General features: G+C 36.3%; 1 protein-coding gene across 1 annotated transcript; it reads left to right on the forward strand.

Annotated features, from left to right (window-relative positions):
- The first annotated feature begins 19,314 nt into the window (after positions 1-19,314).
- Positions 19,315-20,232, forward strand: LOC109675443 (olfactory receptor 7A17-like). Its single transcript, XM_074053414.1, has one exon. It carries the CDS (start codon positions 19,315-19,317, stop codon positions 20,230-20,232), a length of 918 nt encoding a protein of 305 aa, XP_073909515.1.
- Positions 20,233-21,281: the final 1,049 nt, after the last annotated feature.

Below are 21,281 nucleotides of genomic sequence, written 5' to 3' on the forward strand. Positions count from 1 at the left end.
ATTGTTTTAGCTTCTGCTTATCATGGAAGACTTTTATTGTTCCATCTATTTTGAATGATAGTTTGCTGGGTAGAGTTTCCTAGGTTTGAAGTTATTTTCATTCAGTGCTTGGAAGACCTCACTCCATGCTCTTCTTGCTTTTAATGTTTCTGTTGAGAAGTCTGCTGTGATTTTGATGGGTTTACCTTTGTATGTTATTTGTTTTTTCTCTCTTACAGCCTTCAATAGTCTTTCTTTAGTCTCTGTACTTGTTGTTTTAATGATAATATGTTGTGGGGTAGGTCTATTTTGGTTAGGTCTGTTTGGTGTTCTGGAGGCTTCCTCTACCTGAGTGGGCATAGTTTCCTCTAGAATTTGGAAGTTTTCTGTTATTATTTTGTTAAATATATTATGCATTCCTTTTTCTTGCACCTCTTCTCCTTCTTCAATAACCATGATTCTCAGGTTTGGTCTTTTGATGGAGTCAGCGAGTTCTTGCATTTTCTTTTCATAGGTCTTGAGTTGTTTAACTAATAGTTCTTCAGTTTTTCCTTTAATTGCCATTTAATCTTTAAGTTCTGAGATTCTGTCTTCTGTTTGTTCTACTCTGCTGGAATGGCCTTCCATTTTGTTTTGTATTTCTGTTTCATTCTTTTTTCTGAGGTTTTTAATATCATGGGTTACATCTTTAAAATTGTCAAATTTTGCCCTTAATTCGTTTATCTCTCTGTTTATGGTGGTCTCAGTTTCAGTTTGGCATTTATTTAGGGCTTCTATGATTTCATTTATTAGTTTCTGGGTTTTCTCATATTCTTTGTTTTTGTTGTCTTGTAATTTCTTGAGTGTCTCCTGTACGTTTTGGTTGATCATATCTAGTAACATCTCTATTAAATTTTCATTAATTACTTGTAGAATTTCTTCTTTCTGAATATTCTTGTGGGCTTCATTGGCTTCCTTGGTATAGTTTATCTTTGTTTTGTTGGAGTCTGGATCTGGGTACCTGTTTTTTTCATTTTGCTCTAAATCCTGTAGTACTTTATTTTTGGGGGGAGAATGATTTCCTTTCCTTTTTCTTCATCCCATATTTCCACTAGGTAATGTTTCTATCCCTGGACTATTTGTAATTTAGTATTAGCTGGGTAACAATATTAATACTAACAAAAGCAAGAAAGAAGGATAAAAGAGAGCAAGAGATATAAAGATAAAAGGAATAGAGTGGAAAAGAGAAAAAGAAAAAATATGGTAGAGATGGTGGATGATCAAACAGCAAACTAGGCAGCTTATCCCTTAAAAAAGGGAAAAAAATAACCAGTTCTGAAACAGTAGAATTGCAGTCTTAGTTGTTTTGATGCTCATTCTTTTGCATCCACACCTGTCTGTGTGTGTCTCTTAGGTAGGTTTGGAGCCTTCTTGTGGCAAGTGGCCAGTGTGTGGGGTCTCACGGGCTTGTGGGTGGAGGCCTTTAGCTGAGGTGAAGTAGTGGGCCTTTGGAGCATGGGCTTGGCATGCCTGAATTGCGCAGGCTGGCAGAGTGGAGATCCTGCATGTGTTTGAATCCCTGGTGACAGGCTTGGGGGCGTGGTTCAGAGGCATAGAGATTGTGCATGTGTGGGTCCCCAGCTTGGCAGGCCTTAGGGGCACAGACTTGGGGAATGAATAATGTGCAGGCCCGTGCAGGCCTGGAGGGCATGGCCCAGTGCAATGGAGATCATGCAATGTTTGTATCTCTGGCTCAGCAGGCCTTAGGGGCATGGGCCAGCATTGCAGAGATCATGCAGGGCCATACAGGTCCTGGGGTCCTGACCCAGCAGAATAGAGATCATGTGTGTATGTATCTCCACTGTGGCAGACCTTGGGGGCATGGCCCAGCAGAGCAGAGATACTGCAGGGCTGTGCAGGCCTGGAGGGGTGTGGTCTGGCAGAGATTGTAAAAGTCTGTGGATCCCTAGCCTTAAGGGCTCATCCCACAGAGATCGTGCAGTTCTGAGGGGTGGGAGTTTGGGATAGCACAGCCCTGGCAGGACAAAGGAGCATGGCTGGGGGATCAGAGATCACACAGCATGCAGAGTCCCTGCTCCACGGGCCTATGTGGTTGGGCTTAGCATGCAGCACCTGCTATTCTTTTAGTATATGGTGGTTAGGAGAGGTCTTCCATGAGGTAGGGGTTCAGAGTGCTGATATTCCAGCTCTCCCTGATGCTTTACCTCAGTCATGTGTGTCTCCAGCTTCTTATCAAAGTCCCTGGATCACAGGGGTCAGAAGGTCTTTGGCTGTGTTCTGGTCGCCATCTTGGATCTAGTGTTAACATGTTGAGATTTCTCCATCAAGAATGTGCCCACCCACTTCGGTTCTTATTGTAGGCAGTCAGATATTGGACTGAGCATCTCAGTTTACAGCTATAAATTTACATTTATCTGTTGAACAGCTCCTTCGTGACAGGAAAACAAAGTTATATACCCTGGATCTATGTACAAACTTGCAAAATTTCACTTATTTTGTACAATTAATGTGTGAACTAAGTAATATTTTAAAGGTCATAGAAATAACCTGTAGCTAGATAACATATATGAATGTTGATAGATAACAGCCATTGTGAGTAACACATTGTTTCACATTTTCTAACTTCACGATGATACCACAAAACTTTCTTGGGACAGGCAGTGAGTCTGACGTTGCCTTAATCCTGGGAGACAGCAGTGGTGATGGAGGAAGGGCCATCCTTGCAGTACACAGACTTGAGAGTCTACCATTCTGTGTCTGAGATCTGCTCTGCTGACCTCATGGGTATTATCTGTGACCCCACTCATTCAGACTCCATACAGTCACATTAAAAATTTTCAACTTTTTAAAGCAGTTTTACTATATTCCAGTCATGGATATATCTATGTAGCTGATGTTTCATGATGCAGCAAAACCTTGGTTCCATTCTTCTCATCCTCCTTCTTGCAAATCCATACCAGGTAATTCTTAAACATATGCTTTGAACATAAATATGAAATACTTGCTTGTCTTTTTCTGCCTCAGATGGAAATTGTTGTATATTTTATTCTCCTTTCTTCTGTTTTTAGTTGATTATGGTAAATACTTACACGGGACAGCAATAATTTGATAAATGTATCCAAGTTGTAGTCATAAAATCATCGCTATTAACTTTTCCATCTTCTGTAATATTTATTATTTCTTTATATTTAGAATGTACTAACTCCTGTTTTATACTTTTAATAGAATATATAATGAGATTTTTAAAATACAGACTCCTTACTGCACTGTAGGACATTAGATGTAATTCCTCCTTTAAAACTGTACTTTGGTACCTGTTATCTAACCTACGTGATCATATATATAAATATGTATATATATGTATATACATATATTAAATTGGGAGAGGAGAGGAAGGAAAAGAGAATGATACATCCAACAATATCAAAATACATTATATCTGTGCAGATAGAAGACATAATGATATGTACTGAAAGCTGTTCAGTAATAGCAGACAAGAGGAAAAGGATAAGGAAAAGTAACAGAGGGGGTTGAACTGACCAAAGTAAAGTGTAGTCACAGCTAGGAAGCTAGGATACATCAAGAAACCCCTTTGAAAATCGACTTTGAAATTTCAAATGAAAGACAAGTCTGGAAAATAGGTACAATGGGGTGTAGATGTTGGAGTGGGGAAGGTGAATGGAAGAGATGGTGAGGGAACATAGTTGATGGCCTCCATGTATATCTACCTATCTATATGAAACAGAATGGTGAAAACTCTTGCAACTTCTTTAGGTGGGGCAGGGAGAGGGTCAAGAGGGGGAGATGGTGACAGTGATTTAAACAATGTACAATGTCAGGTTATTCAGAAATGTTTCCATGAATTTCCCCTTAAAATGAATATATGCTAATGAAAATTAAAAATATAAATTTATAAAGCCCACAAACCCACAAACTCCAGCAGAACCATCATAATCTTCATCACATCCTCCTTAGATATTGTGGAGACATTCCCCATTTCTGGTCTTTGAAGCTTCACTTATTTTCTGTCCCCCAAATACTATTTTCCACATAAGAAAATCCCGTACTCCTATTCTCTTTCCCATCATTCCACATTCTTGCTGATCTAGCCTGAGGTATTTCACTAGCATTTCCAACTGACATCTTAAATCATCTGCTCTACCAAACCATTTATGTATTCATTGATTCAACAAGTATATAATAAGCACTTGCTAAGCTCACGTCATGGGAATCTTGCCCTCATTTGGCATTTCCTTTTTGTTATGGACTGAATTTGTTTATTTCTTTAAAACTATACGTTGTCATTTTAATTCCCAATGGGTCCAATTAGGTATATCATTTACCTATTCTGAGCTCTATTTGTAGAAACATAGAGTAACTGTCACAACACTTTTGACCACAAAGAATTAATCTTATTAGGGGAAAATCTGTGAAGTCTTATTATTTGCTAATTTCAAGGATGTACACTTAAAGTGACCTAAATACATTGCTTTGAATTTCACATTGCCTATGAATGCATAAATAAATATCTGTTCTTAACTTGTGTTATAAACATGATATTTTTATTGTTTTGGGTAAAGTATAAATTGAGTAATTATGCTTTTATATCAAGGGATCACACATCACACACTTGTTGAAAAAAGGAGTAAATTTTTGGAGTAACATAGATTTCATCTCATTAACTGTTGTTTAAAAGTAATAATCCATTAGTATGTTCTTTGTAAGAAACATGGACACATCTCACATAAAACTCTGTATTAAAAGTTATAGAAAAAGCTCATTCACTATATATTCCTCAGTATCTGAAACTCACTTTTCCTCCTCCCTAATTGCAAAACTCCTTGAACATGTTGTATTTTATGGAGAAATCTTTTTTTATTTTTTACACATTTATTCATATATGCATACATTGTTTGGGCCACTTATTCCCCCTGACCCCCGACTCTTTCCCCATCCCCCCACTCCCTTCACTCCCATGCAGAACCTATTCTGACTTTTTGTCCAATTTTTTTGGAGAGAAAACATAAGAGATATTAAGAAAGACAGAGCATTTTTACTAGTTTGAGATAAAGATAGTTATACAGGGAGATTCCTAGCATTGCTCCCATGACCGTGTATATTACAACCTAAATTAGTTCTTCTCTACCAGACCTCTTCACTACTTTCCAGTCACCTTCACACGGTGGTCTCTGCCAGTATAAGATTACGTTATCCACCCCTGTACAGTGACCACATAATCCACTCTCAAGTTTTAGGTTTCCTTCCCTGTTCCTATTCCTCCCCTTAGTATGTGACCCATGTATAATAATATTACTGCATTTGTTTTAGGTCTATAATGTGCATATTTTGGAAAACATATGATTTTTGGTCTTCTGAGCCTGGCTAACTTCATTTAAGATGAAGTTCTCCAGTTCCATCCATTTACTTACGGACGATAAAATTTCATCTTTCTTTGTGGCTGGGTAAAATTCCATTGTGTATAAATACCACATTTTCTTAATCCACTCATTGGTCCTGGGATATCTTGGCTGTTTCCATAGCTTGGCTATTGAGAATAGTGCTGCAATAAACATGGGTGTGCAGGTGCCTTGGAATAACCTGTGTAGCATTCCTTTGGGCATATTATACCATCTCTTTATTCATTCAGTCTCATCCAGTCAGACTTCCACTCTCATTACATAATTTTTAATAATGATCTTTGTATTTCAGAGTTGATAACCATTTAAAAAATATTAAATAAGTTGCCAATTAATTAGTCACATAAGCAAACAAACACAGTGATCTCTCAGCTCTGGGATAGGCTTGCTTAGCATTCAGGTGATACCAGGTAAATTTTGTCAGCTTCCATTTTTGCTATACCTTTCCCACAGTACCAAGCAGAGTCCTAGACTTTGCTGAATGGGAGTTCTGAGTCAAAGATCTCTGTGTCAAAGTCTGGATTCTTCCCTGAATGGTTATGATGAAGACTGAAGTTCTGTCCCTGATAAGACAGCAGGAGGGAGTGAGGCATTGGCTAGCCAGTATTTGAAACTGAATGACCGCATCCTATGTAGCTCAAGATTTTACCTTCTGAGGGATATCACCAGGGGATGTATTTATATTCTCTACCTGCTCATTATGTATCTTTTCAATTATTATTCAACACAGAAAGAAAAATTTACAACCTCATTCTATGTTCTCAGGAGGTTTCTAAATGAGGTAAATCCAGTATTCATTATTCATCTCAAGGAACTCTCCTGCCTTTCTCAAATCTAATCCCTCAGCACTTTTGTCAAATCTTTACTTTTATTTTGGACCAAAGTCTTAGATATTTGGCTTTGCTAGATTCCTTGCAATGGCAAACTCTGACTTGTAGAAGGCACACTACTTCTAACATCTTCAGAAAATTACTATTCCCTCTCAATGAAGGGAGACAATCGTTTATACTCATTTTAAGACCTTAGCACCTTATTAAAACCCTTAGGGTTTGGTAATCTCTTTACAAAGCTATAGAGGTTCTACACTTGGGAAAATGTTGGTAATTGTCATTTAGATTTTCATTTATTAAAGAATTGAGAATTATAAGAAGCATATTTAGATAATTTTAATGCACCATGGAGGGAAGTTAAAATCTGAGCAGGATTGTACCAGTTAATCCTCACACATGCCTACTATATGATATCAACTCTATCAGGCACGCATTTTTCATTTGGAGACTGAGGCTGAGAGGGCTTCAGATTTACCACCAGCTATGAACTGAGAAAGGACAAGCTTTGTTTGGAACTCCATTAGGATGTACCCTGTTCTCTTTTTGTAGGTAACTGATCCTGCATCAGAGAGATTATACACCCAGTAGGCACTTAACAATACATTCAGAAAACTCTGGATGCTGCAGCTGGGAAAGTGGTGCTGTCCCTAATGGGTTGAAGACAGGGATGCTGCTCAGACATCTAAGATGCAAAGCACAGTTCACCACAAAATGTCATCTACCACAAATGTCATCAGTAGGGAAGTTGTGATACACTACCACAGAACCTTTCCTACTTCGATGTGAATGTGGATCACTTGGGGATGTTTTTTAAGTGCAGGTTATGAGTTCACAGGTCTAGTGTGGTCCTGAGATTCTGCATTTATAATGAGCTCCAGTCCCAATTTGTGGTTCTCTCATTCATCTTCTTCTCCTTTTCTCTTTTCTTCTCCTTCTCTCTTTTCTTCTTCTTCTTCTTCTTCTTCTTCTTCTTCTTCTTCTTCTTCTTCTTCTTCTTCTTCTTCTTCTTCTTCTTCGTCTTCTTCTTCTTCTTCTTCTTCTTCTTCTTCTTCTTCTTCTTCTTCTTCTTCTCCTCCTCCTCCTCCTCCTCCTCCTCCTCCTCCTCTTCTTCTTGCTCTTCCTCTTCCTCTCCTCTCCTCCTTTTCCTACTTCTCCTCCTTCTCCTCCTCATTCTTTTTCTCTTTACCAGAGTTTCAACTCTACCAGGGTTTCAACTCAGGCATACTATTTGAACTACCACAACTTTTTGTGATGGGTTTTTTGATAGCGTTTTGTGATCTGTTTGCCTGGACTGGCTTTAAACTGTGATCTTCCTGATCTCTGCCTCCAGACTAGCTAATATTACAGGTGTGAGCTACTGGCACCTGTGTAACAGAATGTTTTGACGTGTTTGTACTTGGTGGAATCACTATATATTGGTAACTACAATGTGCAGGATCTCATATGTTTACTATTTTTATGGTAGAAACTCTTAATGCCAAACCACAGTACCTCTCAAGAATACAACTGATTGTGAATTATAGCCACCAGAATCTATAGAACATCTTGATTTTATTTCTAATATATAGGGTAATTTTGTATCCTTTCAGCAAAATCTCCCCAACCCCACAAAAACAAACACCTCAGTCTCTCATAAACACCAGTTTTTATTTAAATGAGATCAGCATTTTAGATTCCAGGTATAACAGAGATCATGTGACATTTGTCTTTGTTTGCCTTACTTTGCTTAACATAATGACTTCCAGTTACATCTATGTTGTCCCAAATGACAATGGTGCTGTCATTATATTCATGGCTAAATCATGAAACTGTGTAGATATACCACAGTATCCATTCATTGACCAATGAACACATAGGTTCAATAATGCTGCAATGAACATGAATGTACAGATATCTCTTTGAGATGATGATTTCATACGCTTTGGGTAAATACTCAGTAGCAGGTTTTTGGATCACATTGTATTTCCAATATTGAGTACCAAGGCTTTGGTCTTGTGTTATAATCAGTGTAACAGGTTGAGGCTTCTCCCCCAAGAATGCTCCCACTTACCTCGGTTCTTATTTTGGGTGGTCAGATATTGGACAGAGCATCTCAGTTTGTAACTATAATTTTACATTTATTTCTGGAATATTTGCTTTATGACAGGACACCAAATTATAGACCTCACATCCTTATAGATAAACTTACAAAATTCCATCCATTTTATGCAATTAATGTGTGAACTAAGACATATTTTAAAGATCAGAGGAAATTATGTATAGATAGATAACATACATAAATATCAATAGATAACAGCCACTGTGAGTATCACATTGTCCCTTACTTTCTAACTGCACAGAGATACCACAGAGCTTTCTTGGGACAGTAAATGAGTCTGGCATTGTCTTAATCTTGGGACACAGCAGTGGTAATGGTGTTGGGTCATCTTCCCACTGCCCAGGCTTGGGAATCTATGATTCTGTGTCTTAGGTCTATTTTGCTAACCTCATGGGCATTGTCTCTGACACTCTCCAGACTGTAAATAGTCACATTAAAATGTTTCAACTTTTAAAAGCAGTGTTACTATATGCCACATATGGATATATTTATGTAGCTAACATTTCTTGGTGCATCGAATTATCCCATTCTTCTCATCCTCCTTCTTGCAAATCCATAGGAGGCAATACTTAAACATTCGCATTCAACATAAGTATGAAATAGTTGCTTGTCTTTTTCAGACCAATATGGAAATTGTTGGTATTGCACTCCCCTTTCTTCTTCTATTTTTAGTTGACAATGGTAAATATGTATGTGGTACAGCAAAACTTTGGTACATGTACACAAGATGCAAACATAAAATCAGCAAGGTTAACTTCTTCATTTTCTTTAATATTTGTTATTGCTTTATGTTTAAAATGTACTAATTCCTGTCTTATACTTCTTTGTAGAATATATAATGAAAAATTTGAACTACAAAATCCTTACTGTATTGTGGAATATTAGAGCTAATTCCTCCTACAAAACTGTACTTTGGTACCTCTTTGCTATCTGTCTATCTGTCTATCTACCTATGAAGAGCATACATATGATATATATATATATATATATATATATATATATATATATATATATATGAAAAACAAGATTTCTCAAAAAACTGTAAGACTTGATCAAAAAAATTCATAAATTTGTAGCATATAATATCACCACACAGAAATGAATAGAATTTCTATATACCAATATTGAAGTAGGTGAAAAAGAAGGCAAGAAAATGATCCCATTTATAATAGCCAGAGAACCACCTAAAAATGAATTTAGTTGAAGACACATAATATAGAAGAAAACCCCACTTCATCATTTACTGGAAGTATTAATATTATGAAAATGTCCAATCTACACACTGATCAATGGATTCAATGTGATTTCTATCAAAATTACAATATTTTCACAGAAATATAAAAAATAAAATTGAATACAACCAGAAAATATATCAAATGTTCAGAACAATTCTAAGTAAAGTGAGCAGATCAGGAGACATCAGAATATCTGTCTTTAATATATATGACAAATTTTTAAAAGCCAAAACAGCTTGCTATCAATATAGAATCAGATAAAAACACCAATGGAAAGTTTGAAGAAATCAGAATGAAATCCACACAATTATGGCCAATTTTTTTCACAGTCAGTAAGAATAATCCTTGTGGAAAGTATAGTATCTTAAATAAATTGTGCTTGTGGAAAGTAGACATCTCTATGCAGATGTAAGAAACCAGACTCTATAGCTCAGCATCCACAAAATAAACTCAAATGGATCAATAACTTAAGTAGGAGATCCAAAACTTTCAAACAGCTAAGCAGCTTTTTCAGAAAATACCCTCAAAGTATAAGAAACAAAAGCAAATATAGACAAAAGAAATAACATGAAACTAAAAATGTTTCTTCACAGCAGCAGAAGCTGTCAACGGAATGAAGTCATAACCCAAAGAATGAGAGAAAGTATTTGCCAGGTATTCATGTGACAGAGGGATAACATCCAAAATATCTAAAGAACTAAAAAAAAAACCTCAACACAAAAATATGAAACCATATTAACAAACAAAAAATGAAATCTTTGGAATAACCCTTTTTCAAAGCAAGACACAGACGTGACCAGCTGAGAGGAAGAACATCCTCCAGCTCATTCAGGTCATAGGGATAACTCAGCTTCTTGGGTTGATAGTAAAAAGGTCCCAGTATCTCTTGGATTGTGAAGAAGTCTCTCTACCAGCACTGGGAATGACCTCAGGTGCTAGCCATATGGGTTTGTCACAACATGGCAGTTTATTATTTAAAGTCCAGAAAAGAATGCATCATATTACCTGACTTCAAACTATGCTATAGAGCCATAACAATAAAAGCAGCATGGTGTTGGCACAAAATGTGACACGAAGACCAGTGGAATAGGAGACACAGACATAAATTCATGCAGCTACAGCAAATTGATTTTTGACAAACGAGCCCAACATACATGGTGGATGAAAGACAGTCTCCTCAACAAATGTTACTGTGGAAACTAGATATCCACATTTAGAAGACTGAATTTAGATCTCTGTATCGTTCCTGTACTAAAGTCAACTCAAAGTAGATTGAATACCTTAATATAAGGACTAAAACTTTTAAACAACTGCAGGAAATAGAAGGAAATATACTGGAACATACAGGTGCAGGCAATGACTTCCTAAACAGAACTCCAATGGCTCAGCAATTAAGAGAAAGGATGATCAAATGGGTATACATTAAATTAAAAATCTCTGCAAAACAAAAGAAACAGTCACAAGACTAATGAGACCACCTGCAGAATGGGAGAAAATCTTTGCCAGCTCTTCATCTGGAAAGTATCTAATAAGCAGAATCTACAGGGAGCTCAAAAATCTCATTCCCCAAGGAATCAACATCCCAATGAAGAATTGGGCATATAAATTGAATAGAGAATTTTCAAAGGAGGAGGCACAAACAGCCAAAAATACATTAAGAAGTGTTTATCTTCCCTGGCCATAAAATAAGTGTAAATCAAAACTACACTAAGATTTCTTCTCATCCCTGTTAGAATGACCATCTTCAAGAACAAAAGGAAGAACAAATTCTGGTGAGGATGCAGGGAAACAGGAACTCTTAAACATTGTTAGTTGGAATGTAAGTGAGTACAACCAGTATGGATAACAGTGTAGAGATTCCTTAAAAATAATAATAGAATTGTTACATGATCCAGTGATACCCTCCTGGGGATATATCATATGTCCTATATGATATATCATATAATATATCATATATATATATATATATCATATATCCTGCTGTGAGTCATGATAGACTAGAGACTTGCATACCAATCTTTATTGAAGCACTGTTCACAATAGCCAAGCTATGGAAACAACCAGATGCCTTACAACTGATGGATTAAGATATATATATATATATCTTATATATATATAATGGAGTTTTTGTCAGCTTTATGGAGAAATGAAATCATGTCATTTGCAGGTAAATACATGGAATTTGAGGACACCATATTAAGTGAAGCCAGGTTCATAAATACAAAGGTTGCATGTTTTCTCTCATATGTGGAAGATAGCAATAACTGTGATCACGTACACATTTATATGTAAAACACATTTGTAATAGTAGAGATACTCTATTGAACACGAGGGATAAGAGAAAGGAAAAGAGAATGGCAGACAACAATGTCAAAATGCATTTTATCTGTGCAGGTGGAAGATATAATATGTACTGAAAGCTGTTGAATAATAAGGGACAGAGGGAAAGTAACACATGGGGTTGAACAGACCAAAGAAAAGTATATTCAGAGTTAGGACACATCAAGAAACCCCTTTAAACATTGACTTTGGAAGCAAAACTGAAAGACACTACTGTAAAATAGGTATAGTGTGTGGGGGACGGAGGAGGGAAGGGTGAATGGAGGAGATGAAAGTGAAGGAATATGGTTGATGGGCTTCATATATATATATATATATATATATATATATATACACACACACACACATATATATGCATATGTATGTATTGATGAATAGAATAAAATAGAGTAGAATGATGAAACTCTTACAATTGCTTTAAGTGGGGTGGGGAAGGGGCTGAGAGAGGGAAATGGTGGAAGAGATCTAACCAATATATAATTATATAATGTAAGGCTATTCAGAATGTCACAATGAATCCTCCTTCCACAATGAATACATGCTAATAAAAATTTATAAAACGTTAAATTTATAACACACACACACACACACACACACACACACACACACACACTTCAGCAGAACAATCACGATCCTCATCACCCATTCCCTAGACATTGTGAAGACATTCCCTATCTCTGGCCTTTGAAACGTCACTTACTTTCTGCCCTCCAAATACTATTTTCCACATGAGAAAACTTTACACTGTTACTCTCTTTCCTGTCATTCCATATACTCACTGATCTAGCCTGAGGTACTTCACCTGCATTTCCAATATGTTTTTATTGTTTTTGAAAAGCATAAAGTAATCATACTTTTATATCAATGGATCATGTCACCCCTTGTTGAAAAGGATTAGTAAACTTTTAGGAAATGACAGTAGTTTTGTCCCCTTTATTAGTCAAAGCATTGACAGTGACAAGTGGCTGAGTCAAGACAAGTTTATTAGTCTTAGTCTTTGGAGAAAACCTAAACTGAGGTTTGGGATAAGGTGTTAAAAGTTTAGATCTTCAGTAGAAAGATGAGGCCATGGAGATGGAATAAAATTTATTTAGCTGACATGCATACTGGTCTCTTGAGAGCAGAGAAACAATAAGAAAAATTTCTTCTGTGCCTCACAATGCCCCATAGGGAAATGATTTTTTTCATGATTGAAATTAGCAAGAGGGAAATGTGCCTAATATGTGGACATAAAGTGTTGTAAAATGCCTCCCCTGCCATTGCCTTCAGTGTGTGCAACTTTGGTCCAGATGGCAAGGGATGTTTCATTTGGAGGCATACATCTGTATAAGGGAATGACACTTGACACCTTCCTGTTCTCCTGACTGCCTACATAGATTTAGTCTCCATTGTCAACCACCCAGGAATGAATTTGTACTTCCACACTGGGGCCTTCTATTCAGAAAACCCAGCCAGGTGAGTCTGAGAGCTTATTAAGTTGACTGGAAAGATTCTGAGTGTTGGAAGGCAAGAACATTTAACTAAGGTCACCTCAGAACCAATAGTCCAGCCAAGAGCTGAGAGAGAGCTGTGGCTATTTGCTTGTTTGTTTGATGAATTCCCTGATGTGTTATTTACCACACTAGCAAGGGAAGTGAATATTAAACTCCATAATGCAGGGTCATTGTTGTCAGTGACATGATGGCAGTAGAAACCGAGTTAGAACAGGGACCCAGAGTCTTAAAATGGGTTCAGTGTAAATTGAAACTGTGTCCAGGGTCCTTTGTATTTAATCAAGTGGAAAAGAGAAGCAGTGCCTTAGGAGTGGAGGGACACACAATAACATGAGGGCACTTCTTGTTTCTCAGATGGAGCACCATGTTGTGTTGCTTATTTTTATGCTCTGCCTATTTCCTAACATACTCAGCATTCACTTTTGGAATGATTTTTTTGATCATAAAATTTTAAACAGTGTTTAAGGAAATACGTCTACCTTTTTACATCTGATTCCAGGTGCGTTTGCCCTCAATCTTTGCATGTAGTTTTCTTGATGTTTCTCTAAATTGTATCATTTACTTTCATCTTAAGGTCTTTAACACCTCTGATTTTTAGTAAGATGTGCAAGTTAGGGGCCAAATACATTTTCCTCAAGATAGACAGATGTTTATGATAGCTTTTACCATTTTAATATTCAAAATTAATCAATCAAATTGTAATAACACCTCACCATATGTTAAATGTGCATATATCCTGAGGCAGAACTCCTGATTCTTTCAATACATAGTAACTGAAACCTGCTACATGTCACAGCATTGGAAGAATGTTTTCATTATGTCCTCTTATATCTAGGTCTTTACCAATTTAATATTAATCCACTTTTGATAATATTAAATTGCAGATATTATATATCTTCTTTCAATTAATTCTTAATGGTGTCATCACTCTTGAAACCTCTTACTATAAGCTACATTTTTCCTGACATTCTTTTGCTCTTTATTTTTATGTGTAGATTTAACTGCACAAAGGGAGTTCATGGTAATATTTCCTCAAGCTAATCAAATTCACTCCATTATATTCTAATATCCTTTCAAACAATGTTAATGGTCTTCATGGTTCTATTTTAATACCTGTGTATAAAGTACTTTGATCATATTCACCCTCCCTTCACCTACTCCTTTCACTCTATCCAATCCTGTTGGGTCCCACCTGGAAACAGATTCCATGTTTGACACTTGCGTCATTATTTTTTTAGGTCTAGATTCTGCATATGAGAGAGAACACGTGACATGTATCTTTCTCAGTTTTTCTCTGTAAGCTTTTTCAAAACTTCTGCTTTTCTTCAACTTTATTCTACAAAATATAGACACACTCACATGTGATTTTTGAAATAGAAAGGTAACCAATGCTCCCGAAGTGTCTGCTTATTGGGTCTTACAACATGATGTGGAGATGCAGACAGTGTAGAAAATGTGTGCGTCTGACACAATGTCCTCAGGGCGCAGCCACAGGCCGGGATTTTATTCAGTGTGAAACGGAAGACGTGTCATTGTGTATGCAGAGTTTACAGTACTTGTTCAGGCCAGGTGTTTGGATAATCAGTAAAAATACATTCAGGACGTGCAGCGTGCTCCCTGGATTTGTCCACTACTGAAATTGGTGTAACAACAAAGCAAAGATGTCATACAAGGAATGGGAGAAAGAGCCCTGTCTCATGTGTGATTTTCCACAGAAAGCAAATATTATTTGTCTTTCTGTGTCACTAACTCCTGAGAATGAGAGCTACCAATTGGTTTTCCCTGTGTAATCTAAAAACTTGAACTCTATGTTGGCAGAGTGGCTCAAGTGTTAGAGCACCTGCCTAGCAATTGTGTGGCCTTGAGTTCAAATCCTACTATCTCCTGAAAGAAAATTCCTAACTTGTTGATCACATAGATATGGAGAGTGTAATAATGGTTACCAGAGACTGGAGTGGAGAGGAAAAGCTGATCAAAGTGTGCCAACTTACAGTTAGGAAGAAGGAATCAATTTTGTTATTCTTTTGCACAATGCAGTGATGATTCTTAAAAAAAACAAGTTGTGCATTTCAAAATAAATATAGGGGGAGATTTTCAATAATTTTAGCACAAACAAGTGATTAATGTTTGAGGTGATAGATATACTTATTATCTTGACTTGATTATTACAAAATGATAACATGTATTAAAATTTACCTTGTACCATAAATATTGGTACAATTATTATGTACATATTAAAACTGCAATAAGACATAAAAACTGAATCAAACAAATATTCAATATAGCAGATAATTTATCTTTTAATATTTCATATGAAACTACTAATGTTTGGTGTTCTTCTTATGTTTTCTTAAATAGAATTTTGTCTTTTTCTTCCCCTTGAGTGATTTTTTTTTCATGTAGATATTTAATTTCTGTCATGGCACCAAAAAGATGTCATTAATTTTGTCTTGAGAAATTTGCTTCTGATATTTTATTAAATGAACTAGTCTTCAAGTGCATATGGTTGGACTTGGAATGCAGCCAGAAACAGGGAAGTTTTTCTTACAACCATTCTAGTTTGAACTGTTCACTACTAAGAAAATTTAATTTCTCTGTCACTGTCACTCTATTTGTCATTATTGAGAATTTTTAATAACTTTTTAATAATTTTCAAACCTGGGGATGGAGCCTAGTGCTATTCTTGTACTAGACAAGCCCTCTGTCACTGACCTATGTACACAGGACAAGCTTTTTATATTTCTTGAAACAAAAGGTAGAAAACAGCAATGGGAAATAGTAGCCTCAAGGGTAAGTTTATATGGGAAATTTACAACATGGATTTCTGAGTCTATTTTGAAAATACATTTGGAAAAACATAATTCAATGCAGACATATTGCCTGCTATTTTTCCTTTCTCATAGTGAGACTGGAGGTCAGAAGACTACATTTTCATGGCCCTAAAAAGCACAGTGTGCTATGTCGTCATGTGATATGATGTGATGCGTGTATGTATTTATGAGTGCAAGCAAGTTTAAAAGATTTGCATCCTGGGCTCTATATATTCCAAAAGATAACTCATAATACAGAGGCTGGAACAAAGGGAATGGGTAGATATAAGGTATCTTTGCAGGCTGGCTTGGATTTGTTTGGGTACACACCTGGGAGTGGTATAGAAGCATCATATAGTAGTTCTTGTTTTAGGTTTTGAAGAACCTTCATACTGATTTCTATAGTGGCTGCACTAATTTACATTCCCACCAACAGGGTCTAAGGTTCTTTTCTCTTCATATTCTCTCCAGAATTTGTTGTTGTTTGTTTCCTTGATGATTGCCACTCTGTGATCTCAATGTCCTTTTCATGTGCATTTTATTTAAATTTTGACTAACAATGTTGAACATTTGATATATATTTTTAGACATTTGTACTTAGGTGTACTTATTGTTGTGCTGGGAACATATTGGGACATTTACAAAACTTCTTACAATATATCATAGTTGAATTCACCCCCTCCATCATCTTCTTTTATCCATCTTCTTCCATTCCAGGAATAGTTTCAACAGGTCTCATTTTTCCATTTACATACATGTGCACACAGTATTTGACCATATTTAACATCCTACACCTTTCCCTACCTCCTCCTCTGTCCTACTGGTACCCACCCCCAGGCAGAACCTTTTATGCCCTCTTGTTCTCTGTTTTCATTAAAAAATGACATTTTTGTTTACTTAAGATAGCTATACAGGGAATTTCCTTGTGACATTTCCATGTATGTACTCATTATAATGCAAATTGGTTCATTTTTTCCCTTTCTACTTTAGTCCCCTTCTTACGGTGATTTCAACATGTTTAAAAATTCTATATTCATTCTGTTTAGAAAGTACATCAACGATATTCACCTTCTTAGTTTTCTTCTTTTACCATCCCTCTTTCATTAGTGATCTTCCCTTAGTACACCTTAGTGACCTATTTTTCATAATATTGCTTATATTTGTCTTAGGTCTATATTTCACATATGAGAGAAAACATGCAGCATTTCAGCCATTTTTACTTTTGACAACTGTTTGTTCAGTTCATTTGCCCAGTTGTTAATTGGATTATTGTTTTGGTGTTTGATTTTTTGAGTTCTTTATACATTTTGGTTGTCAATTATATGTCACATGAAAAGTTAGCAACAACTGTTTCCCATTCTGTAAGCTATTTCTTCATGCTGATGATTGTACTCTTTGGTGTTCTGAAGCTTTATATTTGAGGTAATCCATTTTGTCATCTCTTGTTCTTATTTCCTGAGATATTGGTATCTGATTCAGAAATTCATTGCCTATTCCTATTATTTCCAGCATTTTTCTTATGTTTTCTATAGTAATGTCAAGGCTTCAGATCTTATATTAAGGTTTTTAATCAATTTTTAAATGATTTTTGTACAGGGTGAGAGATAAGGATCTCATCAATATTCTACATGGGGAATTCAAGTTTTCCCAGCATCATTTGTTGAAGAGGTTGTCTTTTTTCCAATGTATGGTTTTGACAATTTTTTCAAAGGTCAGATAGCTGTAATCAGTGTAGGCTAATTCTGTGTCCTCTGTTCCATTGGTCTTCTTGTGTGTATTTGTGTTGGTAGCATTTTGTTTCTTGCTCTTATGGCTTGGTAGTATAATTTGAATTTAGATATTGTGGTATCTTCAGCATTGCTCTGTTTGCTTAGGCTTGCTTTAGCTATTCAGTGTTTTTTTGTGTTTCCATATGACAAGAACGTGGACACCCTTGCCTACTTTTTTGATTTTAGAGGAAGTGCTTTCAATTTTTCCTCATTTCGTGTGATGTTGGATACAGGTTTATATTTATAGCCTTTGTTTGTTGAGGTATGCTCCTTGGATTCCTAGTATTTTCAGGGCTTTTATTATGTAGGAATATCAATATTTTCAAAGGCTTTTTCTGTGTCTCTCAAGATGATCATGTGATATTGACCCTGATTCTATTTTTGAGATGTACTTTGCTTATTGATTTGTGTACGCTGAGCCAAACTTGCATCCATAGGATGAAACTAATTTGATCATAGTGTATTACCATGGTAGTGTAGAATTTAGATTGCAAGTGTTTTCTTGATGATTTTTCCATATAGATTCATCAAGAAAACTATGGCTTCTTTTTTTGGTTGTGCATTTATTAAGCTTTGGCATCAGGGCAATACTATCTTCATGGAATGTCTTTGGTATATTCTTTGCTTTCAATTTTATGGAATAATTTAGGAGCATTGGTATTAGTTCTTTAAAGGTCTGGTACAATTCAGTCATGAATCCATTGGTCCAGGGTTTTTTTCTTTCCTTCTTGCTGATTCTGCTCTCCACACAGTCTTTGATCATTTGAGGAAAAATTTACCTACAGGTTTTGCATTGTCCATTCTTAATCCAGGAACATACTTCTATAGATTACATGGTATTTCCCATGGGTCTCTTTTCAAGTGTCACCTTTCTGAAGGCCAAACCTGAATACCAAGTGATAACTAACCTCCAGAGATACTTTGTCTTGATATCTCCTTTTAACTTCAAAGTACCTGTCACCATCTGACATGTGACAGGATAATTTTTTGTAACATTGTATTTGCTTTCATTTGTTTGTATCTTTTCTCCTTCATTATATTTTCAGGAAAATCTCAATTTTCTCATATCCATCATTTACAACATGATCTTCACTAAATTATATTCTCAAATTCATGATTGATTTAGTGTTTAAAATTTTTGAGTATATGACCTCTTAGAAAAAGGCTGCGAGTGGGACAGGAAATTACAAATCAGAAACATCAGGGGATGCACCATAGGGGAGCAGATTCACATGCAAAACCTGGGGAATTCAAGTGTGCACTACAGAATACACAGGAGAAATTATGTCTATTTACTATTGCATAATTTTAATACACTTTTTTATATTAGTCTCATCAACCACATGGGCCCAGAGAATAACACACAAACTTCAGCATTTCTACTTCTGGGAATTTCAGAAGACCCCATATTGCAGCCTGTACTCTTTGGACTGTTCCTGTTCATGTATCTCATCACTGTGCTTGGAAACCTGCTCATCATCCTGGTCACGATCTCAGACTCCCACCTGCACACACCCATGTACTTCTTCCTCACCAACTTGTCCTTAACTGATATTGGTTTTTCCTCAACCACTGTCCCAAAGATGCTGGTGAACATCAACACACAGAGTAAAGTCATTACCTACACCAACTGTATCACTCAAATGTATTTTTTTCTACTATTTGCAGGGTTGGACATTTTTTTACTAACTGTGATGGCATATGACCGGTTTGTGGCAATCTGTCACCCCCTGCATTACACACTCATCATGAACCCCCAAGTCTGTCTGTTGTTTCTTCTAGTTTCCTGGATCACAAATGTCCTGCATTCTGTACTACAAACTCTAATGGTTTTGCAGCTATCCTTCTGTAGTGACTTGGAAATCTCACACTTTTTCTGTGAACTTAACCAATTGGTCCAGCTTGCATGTTCTGACACCTTTCTTAATGATGTGGTGATTTATTGTTCAGTTATGCTTCTGGCTGTGGGTCCCCTCACTGGCATCCTTTGCTCTTACTGTAAGATTGTTTCCTGCATCCATGCCATCTCATCAGCTCAGGGGAAGTACAAAGCATTTTCCACCTGTGCATCTCACCTCTCAGTTGTCTCCTTATTTTATTGTACTGGACTAGGCGTATACCTCAGTTCTGCAGTGACCCAAGACACACACTCTACTGCAAGAGCCTCAGTGATGTACAGTGTGGTCACCCCCATGCTCAATCCCTTCATCTACAGTCTGAGGAACAAAGACATCAAGAGTGCTTTGAAAAGACTTTTTTGACAGGGAACCTAATAGAGTTCCAATTTTTCTGAGACTAAAGACGCATACATAATTGCAGGAGTTAAGTCCTTGGTGTCAGCTGATGGTTTGGCTCAAGTTGCAGGCCATGAATTTAAACTCTAGTACCACAAAAATCCTCAGTGTCAGAGGTAGGATTTGTTTAACAGAACTTGCTCTTTCTATTTATTCCTGAAGTTTCTATTTTTTCAATTCAGCTAGTATATAGAAGCCACTTACAGAACTCACTTTATTATACTTTCTTCTCTCTATGACGTCCAATCATCTTTTAAAAATAATTTCCCCTGCCTATGTTTTTTCCATCTTTGTATCAAAAATACTTTGAAACTCCCATTAACCTTATACAGCATATTTTAGGAGTCATTTCTTCTCAAATGTCATATTCACAATGAGTCATTTTTCTTTTACTAAAAATAGTCATATGCTGCACTGCTGTGGGAAAGACCACAGTTGACAACATAGGCCACGAGTAGTATTTCATAGTGGAAGAGAATCTGAGAGTGTTTATTTTCCTTGTCTATTTTTCATTTCTTGTGATATTATTTCTTTAAGTGACCTTAATGGAAAATTCATCATATTGGCTTACTTTAGTCATGCTCATTAGGTTTTATTCTTGTGTTTTATGATCCTCTTCTCATTTCAGGGTTGATGTCCTCTATAACTACCTTAGTCATAGGCAAAATATGTCCCCAGAAGTATTCCTTTCCCTGGTGGATATTTTCATACTCTAGATAGCATTACTGAAATTAAAACAATTTATAAATGATGAGTAGATTGTTGGATTGAATGGGTCAGGAACTAGGAAGACAGGAACTTGGATTGGGCTGAACAGTGCAACAGTAGGGAACCTTGTGTCAGTAGAGATCTGCGTTGTATTTTATTAAATTTTAGTTTACATAAATATGTACCAACTATGTAGATAAATGATGTTTAAGATGATATTTCTATGCATTCCTACAGCACACGTTGATCAAATGCAGCCTCCCTTTATCCAATCTCTCCCAAACATTTCCCAACATCTGGTGTTAACT

The sequence above is a fragment of the Castor canadensis genome, chromosome 14 (assembly GCF_047511655.1).
Source record: "Castor canadensis chromosome 14, mCasCan1.hap1v2, whole genome shotgun sequence".
In the NCBI taxonomy this organism is placed as follows: domain Eukaryota; kingdom Metazoa; phylum Chordata; class Mammalia; order Rodentia; family Castoridae; genus Castor; species Castor canadensis.

Coding starts and splice junctions, on each gene's coding strand:
- LOC109675443 (XM_074053414.1), top strand. CDS start 19,315: ATGGGCCCAGAGAATAACACACAAACTTCAGCATTTCTACTTCTGGGA.